Source organism: Rhodnius prolixus, unplaced genomic scaffold (assembly GCF_049639745.1).
Source record: "Rhodnius prolixus isolate KJV_2025 unplaced genomic scaffold, Rpr scaffold_4, whole genome shotgun sequence".
Taxonomy (NCBI): Eukaryota; Metazoa; Arthropoda; class Insecta; order Hemiptera; family Reduviidae; genus Rhodnius; species Rhodnius prolixus.
The window spans coordinates 28,124,786-28,145,940 of record NW_027411614.1 but is presented as its reverse complement, the minus strand read 5'-3'; the positions used below and the strand labels follow the sequence as shown (position 1 = coordinate 28,145,940).

At 30.9% G+C, this 21,155-nt stretch overlaps 1 protein-coding gene across 3 annotated transcripts; it reads left to right on the top strand.

Moving 5' to 3' along the window:
- The first annotated feature begins 57 nt into the window (after positions 1–57).
- Positions 58–20,962, top strand: drongo (Arf GTPase activating protein drongo). 3 transcript variants are annotated; one of them, XR_012459560.1, is made up of 11 exons: positions 58–221; positions 3,653–3,746; positions 5,386–5,495; positions 9,906–10,023; positions 10,497–10,716; positions 12,226–12,384; positions 12,701–12,796; positions 13,362–13,412; positions 15,001–15,116; positions 16,059–16,177; positions 18,367–20,962. XR_012459560.1 is itself a non-coding variant. In XM_074131631.1 (10 exons), the coding sequence occupies exons 1-10, from the start codon at positions 58–60 to the stop codon at positions 16,113–16,115; spliced, it is 1,185 nt and encodes a 394-aa protein (XP_073987732.1). In that variant the 3' UTR covers positions 16,116–20,962. The 3 variants fall into 3 exon arrangements, 2 of the variants coding, with proteins under 2 accessions (XP_073987732.1, XP_073987733.1); XM_074131631.1 differs by having other exon boundaries at positions 16,059–20,962; XM_074131632.1 differs by lacking the exon at positions 58–221 and adding an exon at positions 397–536 and having other exon boundaries at positions 16,059–20,962.
- The last annotated feature ends 193 nt before the right edge of the window (positions 20,963–21,155 follow it).

Below are 21,155 nucleotides of genomic sequence, written 5' to 3'. Positions count from 1 at the left end.
TTTGTGTTGTTAAGTTGCAAACCTTGCTGCTCCTTTAACTTATGACTTGACAATAACATGGCTTCCGCGAGGAAAAAGTTAGATGAAAAGAACGTCAAAATATTACGTGAATTAGTGTCAGTGGCAGAAAATAAATATTGTTTTGACTGTCATCAAAGAGGACCGACTTATGTTAATGTTACTATAGGATCTTTCGTATGTACGTCATGTTCTGGAATGCTGTAAGTATACTCCAAACAAAGCATGTGATAAGTATTTCTCTAATATTAGGCTTTATGAGATGAAGAAATGTGTTCCCCGTGATATTTAGATTTTATTTTATTTAATGATTTACATACAAGATTGATTGTTCATAAGTGTATATAATTGAACAACTTTAGGTTTCTGTACATTTAGAAAGCATATATTACCACCAGGAAAATAAAGTGGGGGCCGTACTAGGTACGTCATGTTACTTGTTTATCTTCCTTATTTAAGCAGTTAATATAAACATACCCAGACAGTTTCGTTCCTAATCTTGAGTGTGACAGTTGAAGGTAGTATAATTTTATGCGTTAAACTATTTCTACGAAGTTACCATTTACATACATCAATGTCATTTACCATAGTATTTTCAGTTTTTTTTTTTTTTGTGTGTGGGAAAACGATTTTTCTTAACCTAGCTTATTTATTAATGATCAAATAATTTTGAGTATTTGTAGACTTTCTTTGTCAAGCTGATTTTAATTTAATTACGCAATATAAATTGCTTTCAGCTTATTATATTTTAAACATTGCAGCGTAACCCTTTAGATTTTTCTGTATTTTTGTACGTTTTCTCGAAAATCGTTCCTTTTTTTCAGCAATTTTATGATCTTCCTGACTACAAGTGTGGGTCCATTAAAAATTCATTAAGAAAAATCGTGATATAGTTTGTTTTTTTAAACTGTTAAAGCTGAAAATGGCTAGAACTTTTTTCATTCATGCTTATATGTTGAATTTTTTTATGCTTAAGAGTTGATAACTTGAAGTATTACTGCGAGTAAAGTTATTTTAGGTGGATTAGTATCTTAAGTTGTCTTAGCTGTTAGGAAGTAATCCAAGTTTGAGGTCCATATTATTTTTATAAATCCAAAATTTTCAATATTTTACGTACGTTATGATGAGAACGACATAAAAGTTTTCATTAGACCAATTGTTAAAAAATAGTTCTCTAAAGTAATCGGTGATAATGTATGTTTTCAAATTCAGTGATCTAAAATAATTAATTGCTAAGATAATTTTATCAGACTATAGTTGGTGATTCTGTTAATCAAAATTGCCAGTTGTAATTTATGTAAACATGTTTTTATTGCATTGGAAAAAACAGATGTGAATTTATGACATCTTTTTAATGACGTTCTCCAACTTTTGCAAAAAAAGACAGATGTCAATACGCAGTAAAAAGCGTACTACAATTTCTTGATAATTTAAACTGACGCAACTTGTTCAACATAATCTTAAAACAATGGGAAGTCTAGAATTTAGAGCTGCACGTCAGAAAACGTTCGTTAACAAATTATATCAGTAAACTCCCGAAGAGATATGTCTTGTCTGTACATTTCTTTGAAAAATAATTGAGATAATAGCTATTATGTTTTTCTAATTATTTCGAACTTCTTCAAAAGGGAGGATTTATTTTTGTATATTCAAATAACAATCCTAAAACTTATTACTTCTTTATCTGTTATATAAAAAAGAGACTGCCGTTTGAAAAAATTAATATTTCGAAAACAAAACAAAAATTTTAAAATGGTAGTTGAATTTTGTTTATTAAAAACTCGCCGATTACGAATACATGAATTTACTCGTTTTTTGATTTTATGTTGGCAAATATTTACACACAAAAGAGAAAATTAATTTTTTAAATTGAAAGGCACTGATGGCCACAGCAGACAAATGGCCCAAAACAAATAATATTGGGAATTAAAAGGAAAGGGATTAGCTATGCGGTTAGCATATTGGATTCCCACGCCGAGATCCTGGGTTCCAATCCTGCTGCTGACCCAATAGATTATCTCATTCTAGGAGCTCCTCACAGTTTTCTGTCCGGTGATGGACAGTGTTGCCTGTAACGAGAAAACACTGTCCAGAGGCCGGTAGAGCACTGAAAAAAAAGCTCAGTTCGCCAATAAACTCAAATGTTGAAGCGCCTTGAATCATTTTTTAAAAAAATTATTGAGCAGCGTATAACCTTGCGAACAATTATTTTTGGGAGTCCTTTACAGTACAGGTCATGCTGGGGTAGCTACTTTCTGCGCCTTTAGTGAAGATTATGGCAGATTGATCTGCATTTGGAACATTTTTGCTATGTAAAACTATTGTGGTTGATGGCACAGTATTCTATTTTTCCAAAGTGCGGAGTTCTGATTTGAGCATGAACAAGTTTCATTGGCTGTTCCAAGTAAGGGGTGAATGGCTTTACTTGAATTTCACTCCCTTTGGAGAAATACTCGTATAAAGGGAGGTAGGTGCTCCTTGTGAAATTTGCGGAAAGACCTCTACTATTTATTTTTGTTTTATTGTCTATCTCCCTTATTAGCGGTGTTCCCTAACGAAATATTTTTGTTTAATTATTTTGACTCACCGTTCACAATTGCTTAGCTAGTAGCACCCTGTGCAAACCTTTAATTAAGTTCGTTTAAAAGGCAAAGAAGTACAGGTATGAAATAATCATGGAATTTAATTTTTGAATTTGAAAGGGTTCTCTTTACCTGCGCAAAAAGTCGGAATAAATCTTTATTTTTGTTTGTTAATTTAATCTTATGAAATAGTAATGTCTTTTTAATAAATTTTCGGTCGTTTGTTTCAATTTCTTTATTTACCTGTCTGTTTCTTTGTTATATCTGTTTATTTTAGATTTATTGACACTTATTAATGTTATAAATTATAAACAAAAGTGGTTGATGGAATTTTACTGGTCAAACCAAAACCCAAACCTCCAAAGTACCCAGTATATCTGTAAAACAGTCCTTCGTTCCATTTTTAATGTCTTTCTACGTCTCCAATCAACTGAGACCTAAAAATTCATTTCTTCATGCAAGTCCTCCAACCGATACAGAAAATTTCATCTTGACCCAGTATGAGATAATGTAAATTCTCAAATTCCGCTGATTGTAGCTAATAAGAATTAAATTGTATAAATAAAAACGCATTTTAAAAAGAAAAGAATGGCGAAATTATGTTCATTTTTAGTTCCTGCGCGATTCAAATGATTTAGTAATTTTAAAATGCTAATACTTTTTGATCCATTGTTGGTGTGCCAACTGGATTTTGCAGAATTGTTTTTAAAATTGTCAGTTTTAATAGCTTCATTTATGGATTTTTTTTTTTTTTAGATTATGAAGATTTTTAAAACTTTTCGTTAGGATTGTTGTCTAAGGTTTTGAAAGATGTAACATGTTATCGTTGACCGTTCAAATACTAGTTTAAAGTTCGTTCTGAGGCCTACTTAACTCCCGCCCAACTTATTTTTTAAAAATATTTTTAATCATACTTGAAGTGTGTCCCAGTACGGTTCTTGGTTAATAATTTTAATTACGTTAATATTTTGGGAGTAATTAGTTATTTATTGCATTTAAATTTAACTAAAAAATTTTAAATTAAAAATTCTGTATTTAATTTATATTTTCAGAAGAGGTCTCACACCACCTCACAGAGTGAAATCTATTTCTATGGCGACTTTTACACCTGAGGAAATAGAACAATTAAAGAATCAAGGCAATGAGGTAACATAGACTTTAATTGAAGATGATAATTGCTATAAAAATTATTGTACGGCCCAATTTTAAATATTAAGCAGATAAAAGAGATATAGTAATTATAATTCCAAAAAAAAAGTAGTCCGGCACTTCAGTATAGCATTTTTTAATGAATGTTTTTAGATAGAGTGGTCTTGTAAAATCTGAATTAAACTACCTTTGCCATAGATCATTGAAAATAGAGCAGAACACCAACAACCAGGCTCCTCTATCTCAATCCGTTTTAACTTATAAATTTGAAGTGTTATTATTTTATTTTTCAATACATACCTTACGCTATAATGTTGCCGCTTCCGAGGCATTAGTACCATCTATTTCAATTTTCAATTCATTATCGTACTAAGAACTGTATTTCATCTTTAAGCCAAGCAATAGACAGCAAGTGTACAAGACGGTAACGTATATGAAGTCGAAATCTCTGCATCAAATTGATTAATGTATTCTTATGATGGATGAAAGTTCGAAACCGGTTAGGTATACAGCAAACATGCTTGCTATCTCTCTCAACGGCACTAGAACCCATTTAGTTGGGTCCTGGCCTCCTTGGTTTTACTCCGCCAGTCAGGCGCCACGGTATCCGAGCGGTTAGAGGTGAGACCAGCAAAGCTAATATGCATTGTGGTACTGGGTTCGATTCCCGGTCTTTAGGCTTTGGATTTTATTTTAGGTTAATACAAGAAATTTACAGTAAAGTATGTTTGCTAGTCGCCTCCGTCCACGACACCTAATTGGTAATTGGACGTTAAGCCCCGCCTGAAAAAATAGACGATTACTTTACTTTTTACTCCGCCAGTCGTCCCTCTCTCTTGCAGCCGCCATCCAGTTCTTAGTACGCAATAGCTGCCTGGCATCCTGCGTCACACTGTCGAACCATCTTAGCTTTAGTCTCCCAACTCTCCTTTCGCGGTCAGGGACTTCCTGTAGAAGCTTGTACGGAATCTCTTCGTGGGCCATTCTTGCGACATGTCCAGCCCATCTGATTAGCTTAATTAACGCTTTAATATTCGGCTGTTTGTTCTGCGACGCCAAATCGTGTTCTCACGTGTTGAGCCGAAGATCTTACGCAGTATTTTCCTTTCGAATATTAAAAGGAGTTGTTCATCAGCTTTCGTGATTGTCCAGGTTTCGGAGGCATATACCAGGACAGGGCGAATAAGAGTTTTTTTTATAAATTCTTAGCTTGGTTGCCCTGTCCAACAACTTACTTCTCATATGCCTACAAAAGGCCCAAAGTAGCACTTATTCGAGGATATGATCCTCCTGCTGATCTCGCTCGAGACGTCACTACTAGCAGTTACTAGAGATCCCACGTACACAAAGCTGTCGACCTTCTCAAATGAGTAGCCGCCGACTCTAAGGGGACCTTCAAACCTTTGATCGTTTGTTAAAAATTTGGTCTTACTTTCGTTTAAATATGCTTGCTATAACTTGCTATTAAATGGGTTTTGATAAAAATTAATGTAGAACTATGTTTACGAAATTTAACGCTAAATCCGAAAATTTAGTTAAAAATTGAAATAGATTCACGAGAACTTCGGAAAATGCGATGTCATGGCAAATAGGTCTGTTAAAAAAAAAAAAATTGTAATAATTTGTATAATTTCAGTATTGTAGAAAAGTTTGGCTGGGATTATATGAAAACGATGCTTCTGTGATTCCTCCTAAAGATGAGCAACAAATCAAAGAGTTCATGATCTCGAAGTATGAAAAAAAAAGGTAACTTATCCATTTTATGCAGTATTGTGAGAAGTTGTTAAAAAAAAGTTGTCCTAATAGCTCTAATGGGTGCCACCAAGTTTAAGTTATGTTAAGTTATAAATTAATTTAAGAGATAAGTTCTTCGGTAAAGCTTCTACTAGCTTTTTTATTTTTAATAATTATATGCTCACTTCCTTTTTAAAAACTAAGAAATGTTAATTAAAAAAATCTTTCACATACGATGATATTACATCTAATGATTGCTTTTACTATCTTCGCACTTTTACAATTTGAAATCATGTCAAATTTTTCTCTCTAATTCGTGCCATTTTTATCTTATTCTGCATTTTTTATTTACCATCTTGCTACATCCATTAAGCAGTTACATCCATTTTTTGCAAACATTGTGCATTCTTTGCTAAAACGGTATCTTCTAAACAACAATTATAACCACTTTTCCAACACTGAATGTTCTCTTTACCAACTGATATCTTCTTACTAGCAGTTATATTGGGTTGTCCGGAAAATAATACAGGATTATGGTTTTAAAAGAAAAATTAATGATTTATAACTGTTTTTATTAATCAAAATATTTTCCATTACTTTTTATGCATTTCTGCCAACGTGTGAGTAACTATTCCATACCCTCTGTGTAGAATATGGAATCCTTAGAATTTATAAATTCAGAAAAGGCATTTTCTAATGTTCTTTGCTAAATAAATTTTTTATTATTTAAATAGTGGTCCAGGTGTTTAAAAAAAATGGTAATCAGTAGGCGAGAGGTCCGGTGAGTAGGGCGGGTGAGGCAGAGTCTCATGGCCACAAGTGAGATATGTGGCCGAGCGTTGTTATGCAACAGAATGGGCCCCTTTCGATTGACTAAAGATGGCTTCATTATTGCCAATTTCTGATGCATTACGTCAATTTGGTCGCAATAAGATTTGGGATTGATGGTTTCGCCAGGATTCAAGAACCTGTAAGGAATCATACCCACCAAATGAAGTCCACCAAACAGTAACCATCACCTTTTTTTTTTTTTTGATGATTTAGGGGCTTTGGAAAATGTCGTACTGCTTTTCCTTTGTCAAGCCACTGCCCAGAGCCTCTGGTGTTCTCGTAGAGGATCCACTTTTCATAGCAAGTCACAATTCTGGACAGAAAAGGATTGCTGTTGTTTCGGCTAAGAAGTGCAGCACAAATTTAATACCGCTGATCTTTTTGGCGGTCGTTTAATACGTTAGGAACCCAACTTTCAAGCTTTTTCACCTTCCCAATCGCCTTGAGATGGTCATCGACGGTTGATTTGCTGACTTCCGAGTTACCCTGCCAGTTCTCGAACAGTTGTTCTAGGATTATCTTCCACCAAAGCTCGGAGAACATCATCATCAAGGGCAGAACTTCTTCCTTTGCCTTCTCAAGGCTCAAGTCTCCCTCTCGAAATCTCTAGAACCACCGTTGAACAGTGTATTCACTTATACTGCCTTCGCCACAGACATCGTTGATATTTCTGGCCGTTTGGGCCCCGTTCCGGCCGAGTTTGAACTCGTAAATCAAAATTATGCAAAAATCACGCTTTGACATCTTAGTAAAGACTGAATTATTTTCAAGTAGCAAAATGTTACAGAGGTAAACAAACATTTTTGTTTGAAAGAAGATTAATAAGTGTTTTCATTTATAAAAGTCAAAAGTCCAACAAACATAAACCGTTTACTATTTGGAGGGGTATTTTAAAGAAAACATAAAATCCTGCATTATTTTCCGGACAACCCAATATTTTTCTTACATACTGCTTTTTCGTTTGAACGAACTTACTGCTCTCTCAATTTGCAACTCACTGCCTTTTTAGTCCCTGAGGCCCTTAGAAAGAGAATATCTAAGGGAAGCTGTCCATCCTTGTTTTGAACTCGGTACTCAGCATGAGATTCTGGGCCGCTGCCTCTACTCTACACAAAAGTATTCTTTATAATATCTCCTTAACAAAAACTTACAGTTTAAAATGTTAAGTATAAGGGTTGAATAAACGCCAAAAGGTACACAAATCAGCAAGTACCCAGCATTTCATTAATATTCATTGATATTATTTAGGTAATTTTACTGCATTAATTTTCATTAATATTTTTTAGAATTTATTAGATGTCACAGAACCTTATGCTGGCCATTTTCATCTAAAAAATATTTGTTCAAGTAACGCACCATTTAACTTAGACTGACTGTAATATCTATTAATCTATAATAATCAAACTATTAATTACAGGTGAAAAAGAAAACGTTATAAAAAAAAAAAAAAAATGAGGCTAAAAAATTCATAAACGTTTTTTAAAACATGCTTACACCAACATACATCAATGATTTCATTTTATTTATTTATTTTTATTTTTAAATAAAAATCGTCGGTTTAAGTTCATTCTTCGATTAAAGTAATTGTTATTTTATGTAGTAGTCAAACGTTTATAATAATAGGAAATAATTAATCTGGCTTTATCGCAAATAATATAGTTTTCTTCAATTACATTCTCAATCTAGGTGTTCTTCCCACAATGTTGAATATAATTATGTAATATAAAATAATTAAAATATGCATAATTTTAGGACAGCTAATTATTCCAGTATTTTACTATAAGTAAAATTAGGGAGACTAAATTAAATTAAAATTGAGAAATGAATAATTATTGTTGAATAATCTACTTGTTATTAACTGTTTGTTATTTGTGCTCACGAATATTTCGGTAAGACGAATTCAAGACTGAAATATTGTTTTAGATCCTCCGTGATTCAAATTTAAACAGTAACCGACTCTAACTTTGTCCTTTTCTACTTTAACATGCATGTATATACGACTATTTAGAATAAAGGGCATATTAAAGATAAATGAGAACAATATTTGGAATAGAGTTAAAATAAAGTACCTATTTACAAACGAAGATATAATATACATTTTATCATAATTATAACAAAAAAATATTATGAATGAACTGGCCAGCATAAGGGGGGTCTGTGACATCTAATAAATTCTAAAAAATATTAATGAAAATTAATGCAGTAAAATTACCTAAATAATATCACTGAAGTATTAATGAAATGCTGGGTACTTGCTGATTTGTGTACCTTTTGGCGTTTAATCAACCCTTATACTTAACATTTTAAACTGTAAGTTTTTGTTAAGGAGATTTTTGTACCTTTTGGATAATTTTCCTTTTTGTCTATTTTGCAAAGTTACATATCTACTTTACAGATTTTTTTAAAATTTGGAATAAGCAATTCTATCATTATAACCTGATAAGGTGTTAAGTCGGAACCGTAACTACCACTGGAGAGAGATTTTTTTTAAAGAATGACTATAGTTGCGGTCCCCAAACCATCCTCAATAACAATTTTTTTGAGAAAGCGTTTCAGTGCTTCCTTTTAAGAGGACCAAGACAAATAAACTGCGATTTCAGTACTTCTCCCTAAAAGGCAAAGAGGCAAAGATTTTGAATCGAACGACAATTCATTGATGTAAATCGGTTCACTCATTGATAATTTTAACGATTGCAGTACTTCCTCTTAGTAGGTCTAAGAGCATGATGGCACTTCACAGCCACGTAGAGGAGCTTTAATCACTTATTCGTGCTAAATTTTATCAAAATCGGACTAAGCGTTAAAGAAATGTTGGTAATAATTTAGAAAGGGCCTTATTTGGGTGGGGCAAATTCCCCTCCTTATGAGGCATAGCGTCGAGACTTTTAAAGTGCAAATCTATACAAAATTTCGAGTCGAATGACACTTCATTCATGAAAATCGGTTCACGTGTCGATAATTTGAAACGATTGCTATACTTCCCCTTAACAAGTGTAAGAGAAGATTGTCGCTTTACTGTTACGTAGGGGAGCCCTACCTTAACATCCTACCAAATTTTATCAAAATCGAGCCAAGATATACAGAGTAATTAGTAATAATAATTTTGGAGGGGGCCTTACATAAAGGGGGCTAACTCCTCTCCCACTCTATGTGCTGCGTCGAGACCACCAAAAGGCACATCTACTTAAAATTACGAATCGAATGACACCTCATTCATGAAAATCGGTTAACGCGTTTAGGCGCTACGCAGTTTACAAAAAAAGGTAACAACAACAAGAATAAGAACAAGAACATTTTTTGAAAAAGCCGTTTTTGCTCATTTTCGGCAACTTTTTTCTCAAAACCAATTAGATCTGTGTTGTTGCAAAAAAATTACAGTTATAAAGGAGGGTTTGCCCTATAATTTAAAGAAAATTTGGGAATTTTATCTTTTATAGAAAAAGAGAAAAAAATTGTCAAAGTTGGGTGTTTTTCAGCGCTACGCTTTTTCGTGCAGTTTTCGATGATCAACTCTTATACAACTGTCCTACCGGACAGTTTTAATAAAAAGTACCTTCATAATATTTTAGTTTTAAATTATTTTTGTTCAAGGTATTATTTAAAACCGGAACAAAATGATAACACTGCAGTTAATGGGATCAGTAAGCCGTCTACACCTTTGAACCATCCAAAGATGACATCATCTATTACCTTCCCAACTATTCCTTCGGTAATTCTTTTATATACATATGTACATAAAATACTGGGTTTTTTTCTTCTTTGTTTATATATTTATGTTACTCGATTTTGATTCACGAATAACTTTGTTGTTAATCAAAACGCCAGTAGTAAAATGCATAGAAATAAGAAGTTGCACTGCACTAATGACCAAGCTGTCGATGCGCCGTGAAAAAATAAATAAAAAAGTTGTAAAAAAACAAGACGTTCTTCTTTTGTTTTAAGAGAAAGAAAAAGAGAGAATAAGCGAATGAAACTATACACACCTTGACAATTTATTTATATGCGCATACAATATTTTATTGTATAAAAGTTATGATCTAAATCTCTCAGCAATTGTTCCTTTTATTTTTACCAAGTAGTGATTAGCATCTTCAGTTAATAGAATTTTTTTATAAAATAAAGTTGAATAAAAAAAAATAAGATACAACATTATAATTTTTATTTATTTTTATTATTTTTTAGTATAATAGTGTCACCAATAGTAATTGCAATAACAAAAGAAATACTGCCGCATTTTGTTCTTTTAATTCTACCCAAAAAATAGAAACAAGTTCTTCAAAGGACAACTTTAATTTAACGAAATTTAGTAGTGAAGATATTAACTCACAAACGTCAACTCCGAATTTTGCGAATTTTGATGATAACCCAATTTTCAATTCATCTACCTCAGATGCTATTGCAGGTAAGAATTTTTTTTTCTTTTTCTGTAAAATATAAATTACGTTCACTTTGACACGAGCCTTCTCATTTCAGTGAAGCATTGTTCATTGGCCTATATTGACATAATCTCAATGAGTATTTAAAAAAAAATAAATATATAAATTAGGCATCTTTCTTCTTTCGTGATGTAATATGAAAATGTAATATATCACAATTTATTAGTAGCTACTTATGATTGCAGTTAATTGGAGTTGACTGATTAGTAAACAGAATAATGACGAATTGCTTGAAATACATCGTGCACCTAGCAGTTAAACCTGTAATCAAAGAAGGAATAAATGAAAAAAATATCCTCAATTACGACACATTTTATTAATTGGCCCCTTCGTGATGACTAATAATCATTAAGTCAAGGCCCGCAAAGCTAATGTTTTGTGAACCGGGTTCGATTTTTATTTAATATGATAATATGAGAAATTTAAGTAAATTACTTTTCTAGTCGCCTCCATCCACAACACCTGAGGTAGTTTTGTGTAAAAAAAGAAAAGAAAAAGGCATTACTTTACATAATAAATTCAAAGATTGCAACCTTCACAATGTATATTTAAATTCTCTAATTAAATATAATAATTTTAACTATTTAGAATTCAGGATAAAAACAAGAATCTTGAAACAATTAAGAGTAAGGAACAATTTTCAGAGTCAATGCTGCAGATTTCTCTTTTAATAGCAAAATGTATGTTTTTATTCCGAAACGATATCGTATATGTAGTGTGTAATGTGCGGTCACCTGTTCCTGAAGCTTAAAAGAACAGAAAAGAGAAGGATGGTCCAACTTTATAGATGAAGCTCAAGTCTTTCCAATACCATAGTGCAAAAAAAAAATCGTTAACTTCGGGTAAGGATTGTCTCTGAGGACTGAGTCGTACCGGGCCTGGGCGAAGTTGAAAATTGCGTTTTTGAATCCGAGCACGATCCCGGGCCTTGGTAAGATTCGTATACAGTAATAATGGTAATGATCATTTTACGAACCACTATTATTATTTGGCCCCTTTATGATGACTAATCCATAAGTGACTGTTGATTAATCACACTTCCTTGGATGTCAGAAAGGAATAGCCTATTAATATAATAATGGAAATTCCCTCACTCTCTGTCCTATATGTATATTCTCTTATTTTATAAGAAGTAAGTAATCGCCTATTGTTCAAGTGGGCTTAACAACATCCAGCTAAGCAAATAGATATGTGGACATAAAGGCGATAGCTTTTCTTTACTATTACAAATTTTCCAATACATTAAAGTAGCTTCACTTTGGTATTAAACTAGAACACTTTCTTGTCCGAACTCATAATCATAACGCTAAATCTATCCCCATCAGCATCATATATTTATTAATATTAACTAAATCCTTATTAAAAATGACAATTACATTTGTAATAAAATATTCTGAATTTTAAACCATTTTTCTTATTAGTTTTTTTTAAATTAATTATTTATGTTCAGTAACTATTGATTATTAATCATACAGGTGCTGTTATCTCTAGTGATATTAATTGCCCACCTCCACCTAGCGAAGATCGTTATGCAGCTTTAAAAGATTTAGATTGTCTTATGAAATCCCAACTGTTGTCAGCAGCAGCAGCATCTGAAACAAACGCCGTCGATAATAGCAACAATAGTGATTGGAGTAAGTCAAAGTGAAATTAATTTCTGATAGACAAAAAAGCGGACCCTTGTGCTAAATAAAATTTTATTACTGTTGAAAGTAAATAGTCATATTAGTAAGTGAACTGACCTCACTTACTTCAGTAAGTGAAGTTCTCTTTTGTGAAATTATTGGAAGTCACATTAACATTCTCAAACATATCTTTGTTATACCCGAGAGGTTTAGAAATTTACCCGAGAGGATTAGAAATGATTTTTTTTTTTTTTTTTTACGCAAACAAAAAACCATGACGATTTATTTACTTACGTGAATTGCATGAATGTCCGGTTTTTTCTAGATGAGTGCAATACAATGTGGCCTCCTGCATCAGCATTTGAACAACCGCAAACTGAAGCTGATAACATATCGGAGAAGACATCAAATCCATTTGCTAGTAAGTATTGGTTTCTAAATTTGTATTGAATTCTTTAAAATTGTGTCATCCTGCATTATTTTAAGCTTTTTAACAACTTAACAGTAATTCAAAGATTGGGAAAAATCAAAATCCTTTCAACACTACAGGCATTATTAGCTTTTTCTAACCTGGCCCCAAATTTTTACGCTTGTGTTAGAAAAACAAGAATTCAAGGAAAAGTAGGAATTACTAGTAATCCAACAAATCGTGTATAGTATTCGTAATTACAAGATTTCTCAAAAAGTGGCCTTACATGAATTTTTATGCGGAAATCTACATGTAATTACTAACACACTAATTTGAAAGAAAATTCGTATATCTAATATCGAGAACCTCCCTCCTCAAATAATTAAGAAACCGAAAAATTAGAATTAATCATTCAGGACATTAGAGGTTGCAACCGTCTTTTATTGTTTTGGGTTTAGGTGGTTGTGGTATAAAAAGTATTTTTGGACCTTCACCAACCAAGATGTTACATTTTATGTGATATTTTCTATTATGAATTACATTATACGTTTGCTCTTATTATAAATTTTATTTACAGGATCTACTAACGGTTGGAATACTACGTTTGTAGGGAATCCTTTCAAAACGGGTAAATAAATGTTTAAGTTAATTTTCTTTTATAGAAATATCTTCTTTTTACATTTGCATTAAGATTCAGTATTACATTGAATTTTTCCATTAGTCCACATTGATTATTATTGTTATTATTATTGTAATACAGTATCTTAGGCGCCTCGGTAGCCGAGCGGCTAGAGGCGAGACCTGCAAAGCTAATATGTATTGTGGTACTGGGTTCGATTCCCGCACTTAGGCCTTGGATTTTATTTAATGGTTAATAAAATTTACAGTAAAGAATGTTTGCTAGTCGCCTCCGTCCACGACACCTAATGGGTAGTTGAACGTGAAGCCTGCCTGAGAAAATAGGCAATTACTTTACTTTAATTCAGTATCTGAGGTGATTGGCTAGTGGAACATTCCAGTGCATTACCGGCTTCCGGAAAGTGTTTTTTAGTGAGTTTTTTCGTCACCGAACACTCAGCTGTTAGAAGATCCTAAAAAAAATTAAATATTTGGGCAAGAGCTGGATTCAAATCTAGAATGAGGATCTAATGTACAACAACTAACTAAGCTTCCCTAATTGATACATTTTATCTTTAGCTTTTTACTTTGAGTTCATCGCTACTTGTTGGCAAGGGAAGTACCTAAATATTTAGAAAGTAAAGTAAATATGCAGAAATATGAGTGAGTGTAAGCCCATTTTTAACACCTGGGTTCTCTTGCAACAATTCTTGTAATTCGGCAGAATTTGGGAACTACAGCCTTTTACTTTTTTGGCTCAATGTTTTTCAGCTAGAAATAATTATAGGCAATACTCAACATTTAACATTTGAGATTCCCTTCCACGTTAGGTTTTCTGCAAACTAGCATTTTCATTACTAGTATCAATAGTAGTTGGCTTATATTGCACAATACATGGTAATGGAGCTATTTTAGAAAATTCTAATAGTCATACTAACACGACTATAATATATGAAATATAAGATACAACGTACGAAAACTTCAATATAGAGATAGAAGTTCCCTTTATTTGAGCTATGTTCCCTACATTTAGCGGAGACTCCATACTTGGGGCAAACTGCGCTCATTAAGTATTAAGTACTGCTTAGTGACACCCAAGAGACGCATCTGCTTAATATCGAACCAAATGACACTTGATTCATCTGAATAGATTCACGCATCGATAATTTAAAATGGTTAAACTTTTCCTCAGTGCATGTAAGAGCAATATGGCACTGGCAATGTTTCATAGGGAAGCTTTTACGTAGGGATTTGCTTTCTGCCAAATTTGATCAAAATTGGGTTATGATTTACAGAGTTTTTGGTCATAAATGTTTAGGAAGGAGTCACACATAAATGGACTAAAAACACCCACCCACACACGTATATGATTTGTTTAATCGAAGCTTTTATTATTTGACTGAATCTCAGAATATTGAAAAGATAATATAATTAGAATATAATGCGATAGAATCAGATATAATTAAAATAGATTTTATAATATAACGTATTATATAGAATAATGCGCATATTTCAAATCAGATAATTTTATTTAGTTTTATGTTTGTTATAAATAAAATTTTTGCACTAGCAACCTCTAACTTTTTTTTTTTTCTAAGAAAATGTTTGGCCTTCGAACAATGGCGTGACAAATGGTTTGCCTACGAGTCAGTCAATGAATTTTATTTCTTCCAAGCCTTTGTGGGACACCAGTCAAATTAAAAATCCGTTTTTTGTAAGTTATAATTTTTTATTTCATTTTTTTAAAATTTTTTACATCATTCATTCTTAATTGTAGTTAGTAAAAAAAAAGTCTCATAAACTGTTGATTTTTTCGTCTTTGTTATAATAGACATTGAATATGAAACTTCGAAAACAAAATGCCAGATTTTGGCAATTTCACTTTTAACGTAATTAGTAAGTTTTGTAAAAACTTGATAGTGTTCTTCGTGCTAAAGATAATTTATAGCAAAAATTAGCAATGGCGACGAAAGAGGACTGTCGTGAAGTTTTAAACATTAATCTCGCCAGCCCTGTTAACTAACCCATTGTTTACCTTTATTTAATTAAAAGTTTAATTAAAGCAGATGAAATGTGAAAAGTGCTTTTAATTTTTCAAGATATCTAATCAAATGACCGTGTAAAATACTACAGTGACGTAGGAAAGTAATAGCAAGTTAGATGTTTTCATCAAAACTAAAAACATAAAGAATTGAAACTAAAGTTTTAATTAAGGAAGGACAACATGTCAGATGGAAATTTCAATTGTTGGCTGATATTATATCACCAACATTTCTATCAGTTTATCAGTACGCTATCAGTTTATTTCGAGTCCAGATTCAGAAGGAGATTTGTCAACAACAGGTTGTCTTAGTTTGTAGGTACATACATAGATAGATAGTTTTATCTATGAAAATCAAAGTTGAAAACTGAGCTTTTAGGAAAGCCTTGAACGTTTCTTTGCTCTGGGGACCTCCTAACACGTTTTTAGCTTTTACTTAATTTAAACTCGTGAAGTCCCATCAGGCGGCAGGTGATTGATCATGAGACACATGATAGACCAGATATATACAATATATATTTTAAATGTTACAAATATATAATTAGTCCCCAATTTTGATTTGTTTAAATTTTGTTGCCAAAAAAAAAATTATAATAATAATATACTTTAACACAGGTAAGCAATAATGGACAAAATACAGGCCACCATCATTCAAGCAACCCTTTTTTGTGAAGAAGAAATTATCTAAAAAATTTAAAGAAATTTATCAGGAGTCATCGTTTTACAATTTTAAGGTGCTTTATTTGTTTTCATGTATCATATTCTCTTTAAGTAAAATTCGTTTATCAGCTAATTCAGATTCATAGCAAAAATAAATAAGATAAAATAAAATTTATCAGAATTTTCGCTACTAAAAATACCGTCCATAATGGACACTGTGAAAATGAAAGCATTGTATTATATAAAATTCTATGTGGTTATATATATTTAACACAGCAAGGCTTTTTCTTCTTAAAAGAAAAAAAAAAATCTAACTCAGTAATGTATAATATATTTATACTTTTTAGCATTGACAATTGACTAATAATAAACGTATCAGGGAGCCCAATAACCGTAGGACAAAAAAATAAAATAAGATAAGATTATTACACACATGAATATATATTGGTTTAGTGACCATAAATTATTAAATTAAGGATTCAGAATTGGCGAGGAATCGGTCAGATAAAAACAACTCGTCTTTTTTGCCAACGTTTCGACAAATATATTGCCTTCTTCAGGGTCTGGATATTAAAAACAATTTAGAGAATTGAAAAATTAGTAATATAAAAATAAAAATTAATAAAATACAATAAATTTTTTATAATTATTGAAACTTACGTGATCTATATTTGTCGAAACGTTGGCAAAAAAACGAGTTGTTGTTTTTATTTGACCGATTCCTCGCCAATCTTGAATACTTAATTATTACTCACATTATTATGCTAATGCCTGATATTATCTGACAATCGATGAACATATTCATTGTATAAAAATACAATGCATAATGGTTATGTGTATTATACATATATATCAGGATAGGATTAATTCATTTCAGCCTGCCAGGCTCTCCGCAGAGGGTAGCATTCATTGATTTTTTTACTTTCTATATCTGTATGGTATATTGGTGTACTGACCAAGATGAGTTGTGTAGTCTTGCAACAAGACAATTCTCTCTCCTCAGCCGGATGTGCATAAGATGGTTCAGTAGTTCAATGCGCTTTAATTAAATTAGTTGATTCTTAGAATTGTAAGTCCCAAAACTAATTATAAATTAAAACAGAGAAGAAAGTAAAAATTTATTTGTTAAATGGGGTTGCTTAAATACTATAGCCCTCCGTCTAGCAACTAATCAATTGTAGCAATATTTATAAAGTATACCCAGAATGGCATCGTCAAAAAATTGATAAATATATAACACTTTAGCACTAAAATACTCTTTATACTGAATGAAAGTTTTTTATTAATTTTATAAATTTAATTTATTTAAGCGAAACAAAAAAACTTAACGCAAAAAAATCGTAGCCCGGTATCGAAGGTGTGTAATCATGTATTTTGTCCAAATTTGGGAATGTCTTAGAGGCTCAAGGAGGAAAATTTCCTTGAGAATTGTCTTCAAACGTAGTCTTTTTATTTTTAACTGTTGATAAGAGTTTCTGTTGCATTACTCTGCTACTTCCAAACCTTAGGCTACTCACTTCGTATTTTCTATTCCTAAATACTTTTCTACTCCTTTAGGTATAATTTACACTTCTCTTATATTTTTATTTTCTTCTGTGCTTCGTCTCTAGCATTTCTGATAACTTTCCATCCAGCATCGTTAATGTTTCTACAAATTGCCTCGTAGAATTGTTTTTAGAAAAAGCCTAAATAGTTTTCGTTACCACCCACCAGATCCTGCTCATGTTGGGGAAGCTCAAAAGGCAGTAGGTAATACTTTGATTTGATATACCTTTGTATTTCTTCCTATCGTCTCTTTTAAGATTCCAGCGGTTGAAGTGATCCTCCTGCGCACGATTACAATATTCTTTCTTGTTATTTTCGAGGATCGTATGCCCTTAACTATTCAGATTTTCTAGATCTTCTAGACTTATATCTTTTTTATATTTCCCGTGGTAATAAGATCAGGGTAGTGACTGTGTTAGTGAGGTTATTTTTTCCATACCATAATATCCATAATGTCTCACGCAAAACAATTAAAAAGAGGAAATTTTCAATCAAAGAGAGTGGGCAGAATAGGAGTCGTCCTCAGTTGCTACATATTGATGTTTCTTTTTCCGATACTTCAACAATGCAATTAGGTAGATAGTACACAAAACGTAATCTGATACTTCCTTCATTTTTATGTGTAGTAATGCAAAATGTTTTAAATTTATACTTACACTTTCCTCTGAAGTAATATTTCAAAATAGGAAAAAGTGATTATTTTCGAACATTGTTCCAGAAGCCATCTGCTGATTACCCTCCAGGCAATATGAATAGCCTTTCTAAGAGACAGAGTGCTGTTTAAGTTACTTTTATTTTAAGTTTAAGATTTTTAGACGTTGCACCAGTTTTTACTAATGTATTAGCGTCATATGCTTGCATACAAATTGTTTTTTTCATTTTCGTAGATGAACCCTAGAAATGACTTATTAAAAATGGAATGTTTCTGCTTCTCAATTGCAAATTCTACTTTAACTACAAAGAGAATATTAAGCCCTGTCTCAGAAAATATTTACTTATTTATTTTAGAGTACTTAGGTAGTAAATTCTTCATTAAATATTTCAAATAATAATAATCTATTTTATGTAAGCGAAACAACTGTCGACGATTCAAAATTTTATCTAAAAGTTGCATCATATATTTAGTGGTAACCCAGATTAAATGCGAACTATAACGGACTGTTCCTTTAAAATTTGTAGTTTTGAATGATAACTTTTTATATTAACTCTAATAAAACTAAATTATCTTAACTGTGGAATGAATAATTAAAGACAAAATTCAGAAGACTTCTAATTAAGATTCTTCGCATAGCATATGTAAAAGACAGACTTATAAAAGTTTAAAGGAAGGAGGAGACTACGTTATAGATATTTAGATTGCTAATAACTAGCTGAATGAAAAAATAAGAAAATTAAGTCCTTTAAAAGATAACGCAACGTCGATTTTCTTTGAAAAATTATTATTTGTTTAAGTAAACAAGAAAAAGAAATCATTTGATATTACTTTTAGAAATGTTTCTAGTTTTTGGAGAAAAACTTTCGAGATGATATGATATTCTTATACACATTTTAGGTTTATTATTTTCTATTTAACCAAATTATTATTTAATTAAATTGATCATTTTATTAATTTAATGTTTTCCTATATGCAAAATCGAACCTGATATTTATTTTTTTTAAACAAATCTCTCTTTTGAAAGGAGCTAATATTTTTTAATTGCGAATTTATGGTACCAATTATAAGCCATAAAAATAAACATGATTATAATTTTCGTTAAACAAGCTGCACATTAGCTTGAAAACTTTTTTTCATACAATTCAAGAGTGAAGCCCAATAACTATCTTTTCTTTAATACTGTAGTTACATTTCTTGTAACGAAATTTTGCAACCAAAAAATGAAAATTATTTTCATCCATTAAACATTTAATGGGCGTGTTTTGAGAAAAATGCGATCGAAAGATGTATATTTTAACTATTATTTATTGGGGCATTAAAGAACATTAACTTTCGATAGATTGCTATTAATATTAATAATATTTATAAATATGAAGTTTTTAAAATTATATACATCAAATGAGGAAGTATTAAGGGAAAAAAATCCGGTCTTTCCTTTGCTTTTTACTTAAAGATAATTTCTTTATTTTCAAGTTACTTAAATGTTGATTATTGCCACATTCTTTACACTAAGACGTAAAGAGTTTAAACTGTGACCTTTCTGTGTTAAATTTGATTAGTAAGAATAAAATTAAGTGGATTTCGAAAAATTGTATGGTAGCTTGAAAATCAGTTGAATAAATTTGAAGTATATTGTGAAAATTTAAATTAATACAGCATATTCTTAAAAAAAAAAAAAAGCACTTTAAATTATTTCTTGTGATATTTATTTATTTTTTTGAAAAAAATGTTTCAAGTTTTAGAAACTGTACTTTAAAGCAGCAGAATAGCGAATTCCCATTTTGTTGGGATTTCTTTCTTGAATTTAGAACAATGATAATTATTATTTTGAATAACATATTTTGTTTAATCTGATTGGTCGAATTATTTAAAAAATAATAATAAAATTAAAATGAGATTATCAAATTTTTATTTCATTCATTATATTGTACTTTTGTGTAAATATGTGTAATCCTATTATTATTTCTATTTTAACACATTATTTAGTTTAAATCAAAGCTACGTATAAAATGTATTTTCTGTATTTCAGCTATTATGTTTATACATATTATTATTATTATTATTTTTTGTCTATTTATGTAATATCTTACATAATTTAACGAATTCAAATTCAGCCTTAAAATGCCTAATATATTTTTAAAAAATCTTATTACCAAAGATTTTTGTTTGCCATTAATTGGCTATAAAAATATATATATTGCTCGTGTTACTAAATCCAAAAATACGCTTGAAAGTTTCTTATTTTGTATGCTTATCCATCCATGAGCTTCCTTAAAATTCATAAATTGTTATACATATAATGGTAAAGCTTTTGGAAGTTTTTTTTTTCCTAAGAGGCCTAATATTTAATTCTTGTAACACCTAAAGAACAATATAATATTGCCTTCATTTGAAATGTATAATATATATTGTCATAGGTAATTATTTATATTTACATTGAGTTAATCTTTAATAACATGCGAACAAATTAAGAGATTGTATATTAAAAATATTCACCCAAAAAAAACACATATTAAATGTGTACTGATATTAGATTAATTTGTAAAATGGAAATAAAAAAAATCTGGTTATATATATTCTGTGATATTACAGTAAATAAATTATCTTTAAAAAACGGTAATAAAGTTGTATTTTAAAATAAATAATGAATTTATCTATTTTTTTGTTATTTATTTATTTCTTAGCAACAATTACTATAAATAATGAATGGTATTTTTAACTCAAGTTGTTAGTTTGTCTTAATTTTAGTACACGTACTTATATTTTTAGAATTCAGTCTTTTTGCTGATTGAGGCAATTTCACCTCCTTTTTGGAGAGGATTTTCTTAATTTATGATAATTTTCATTCAAGT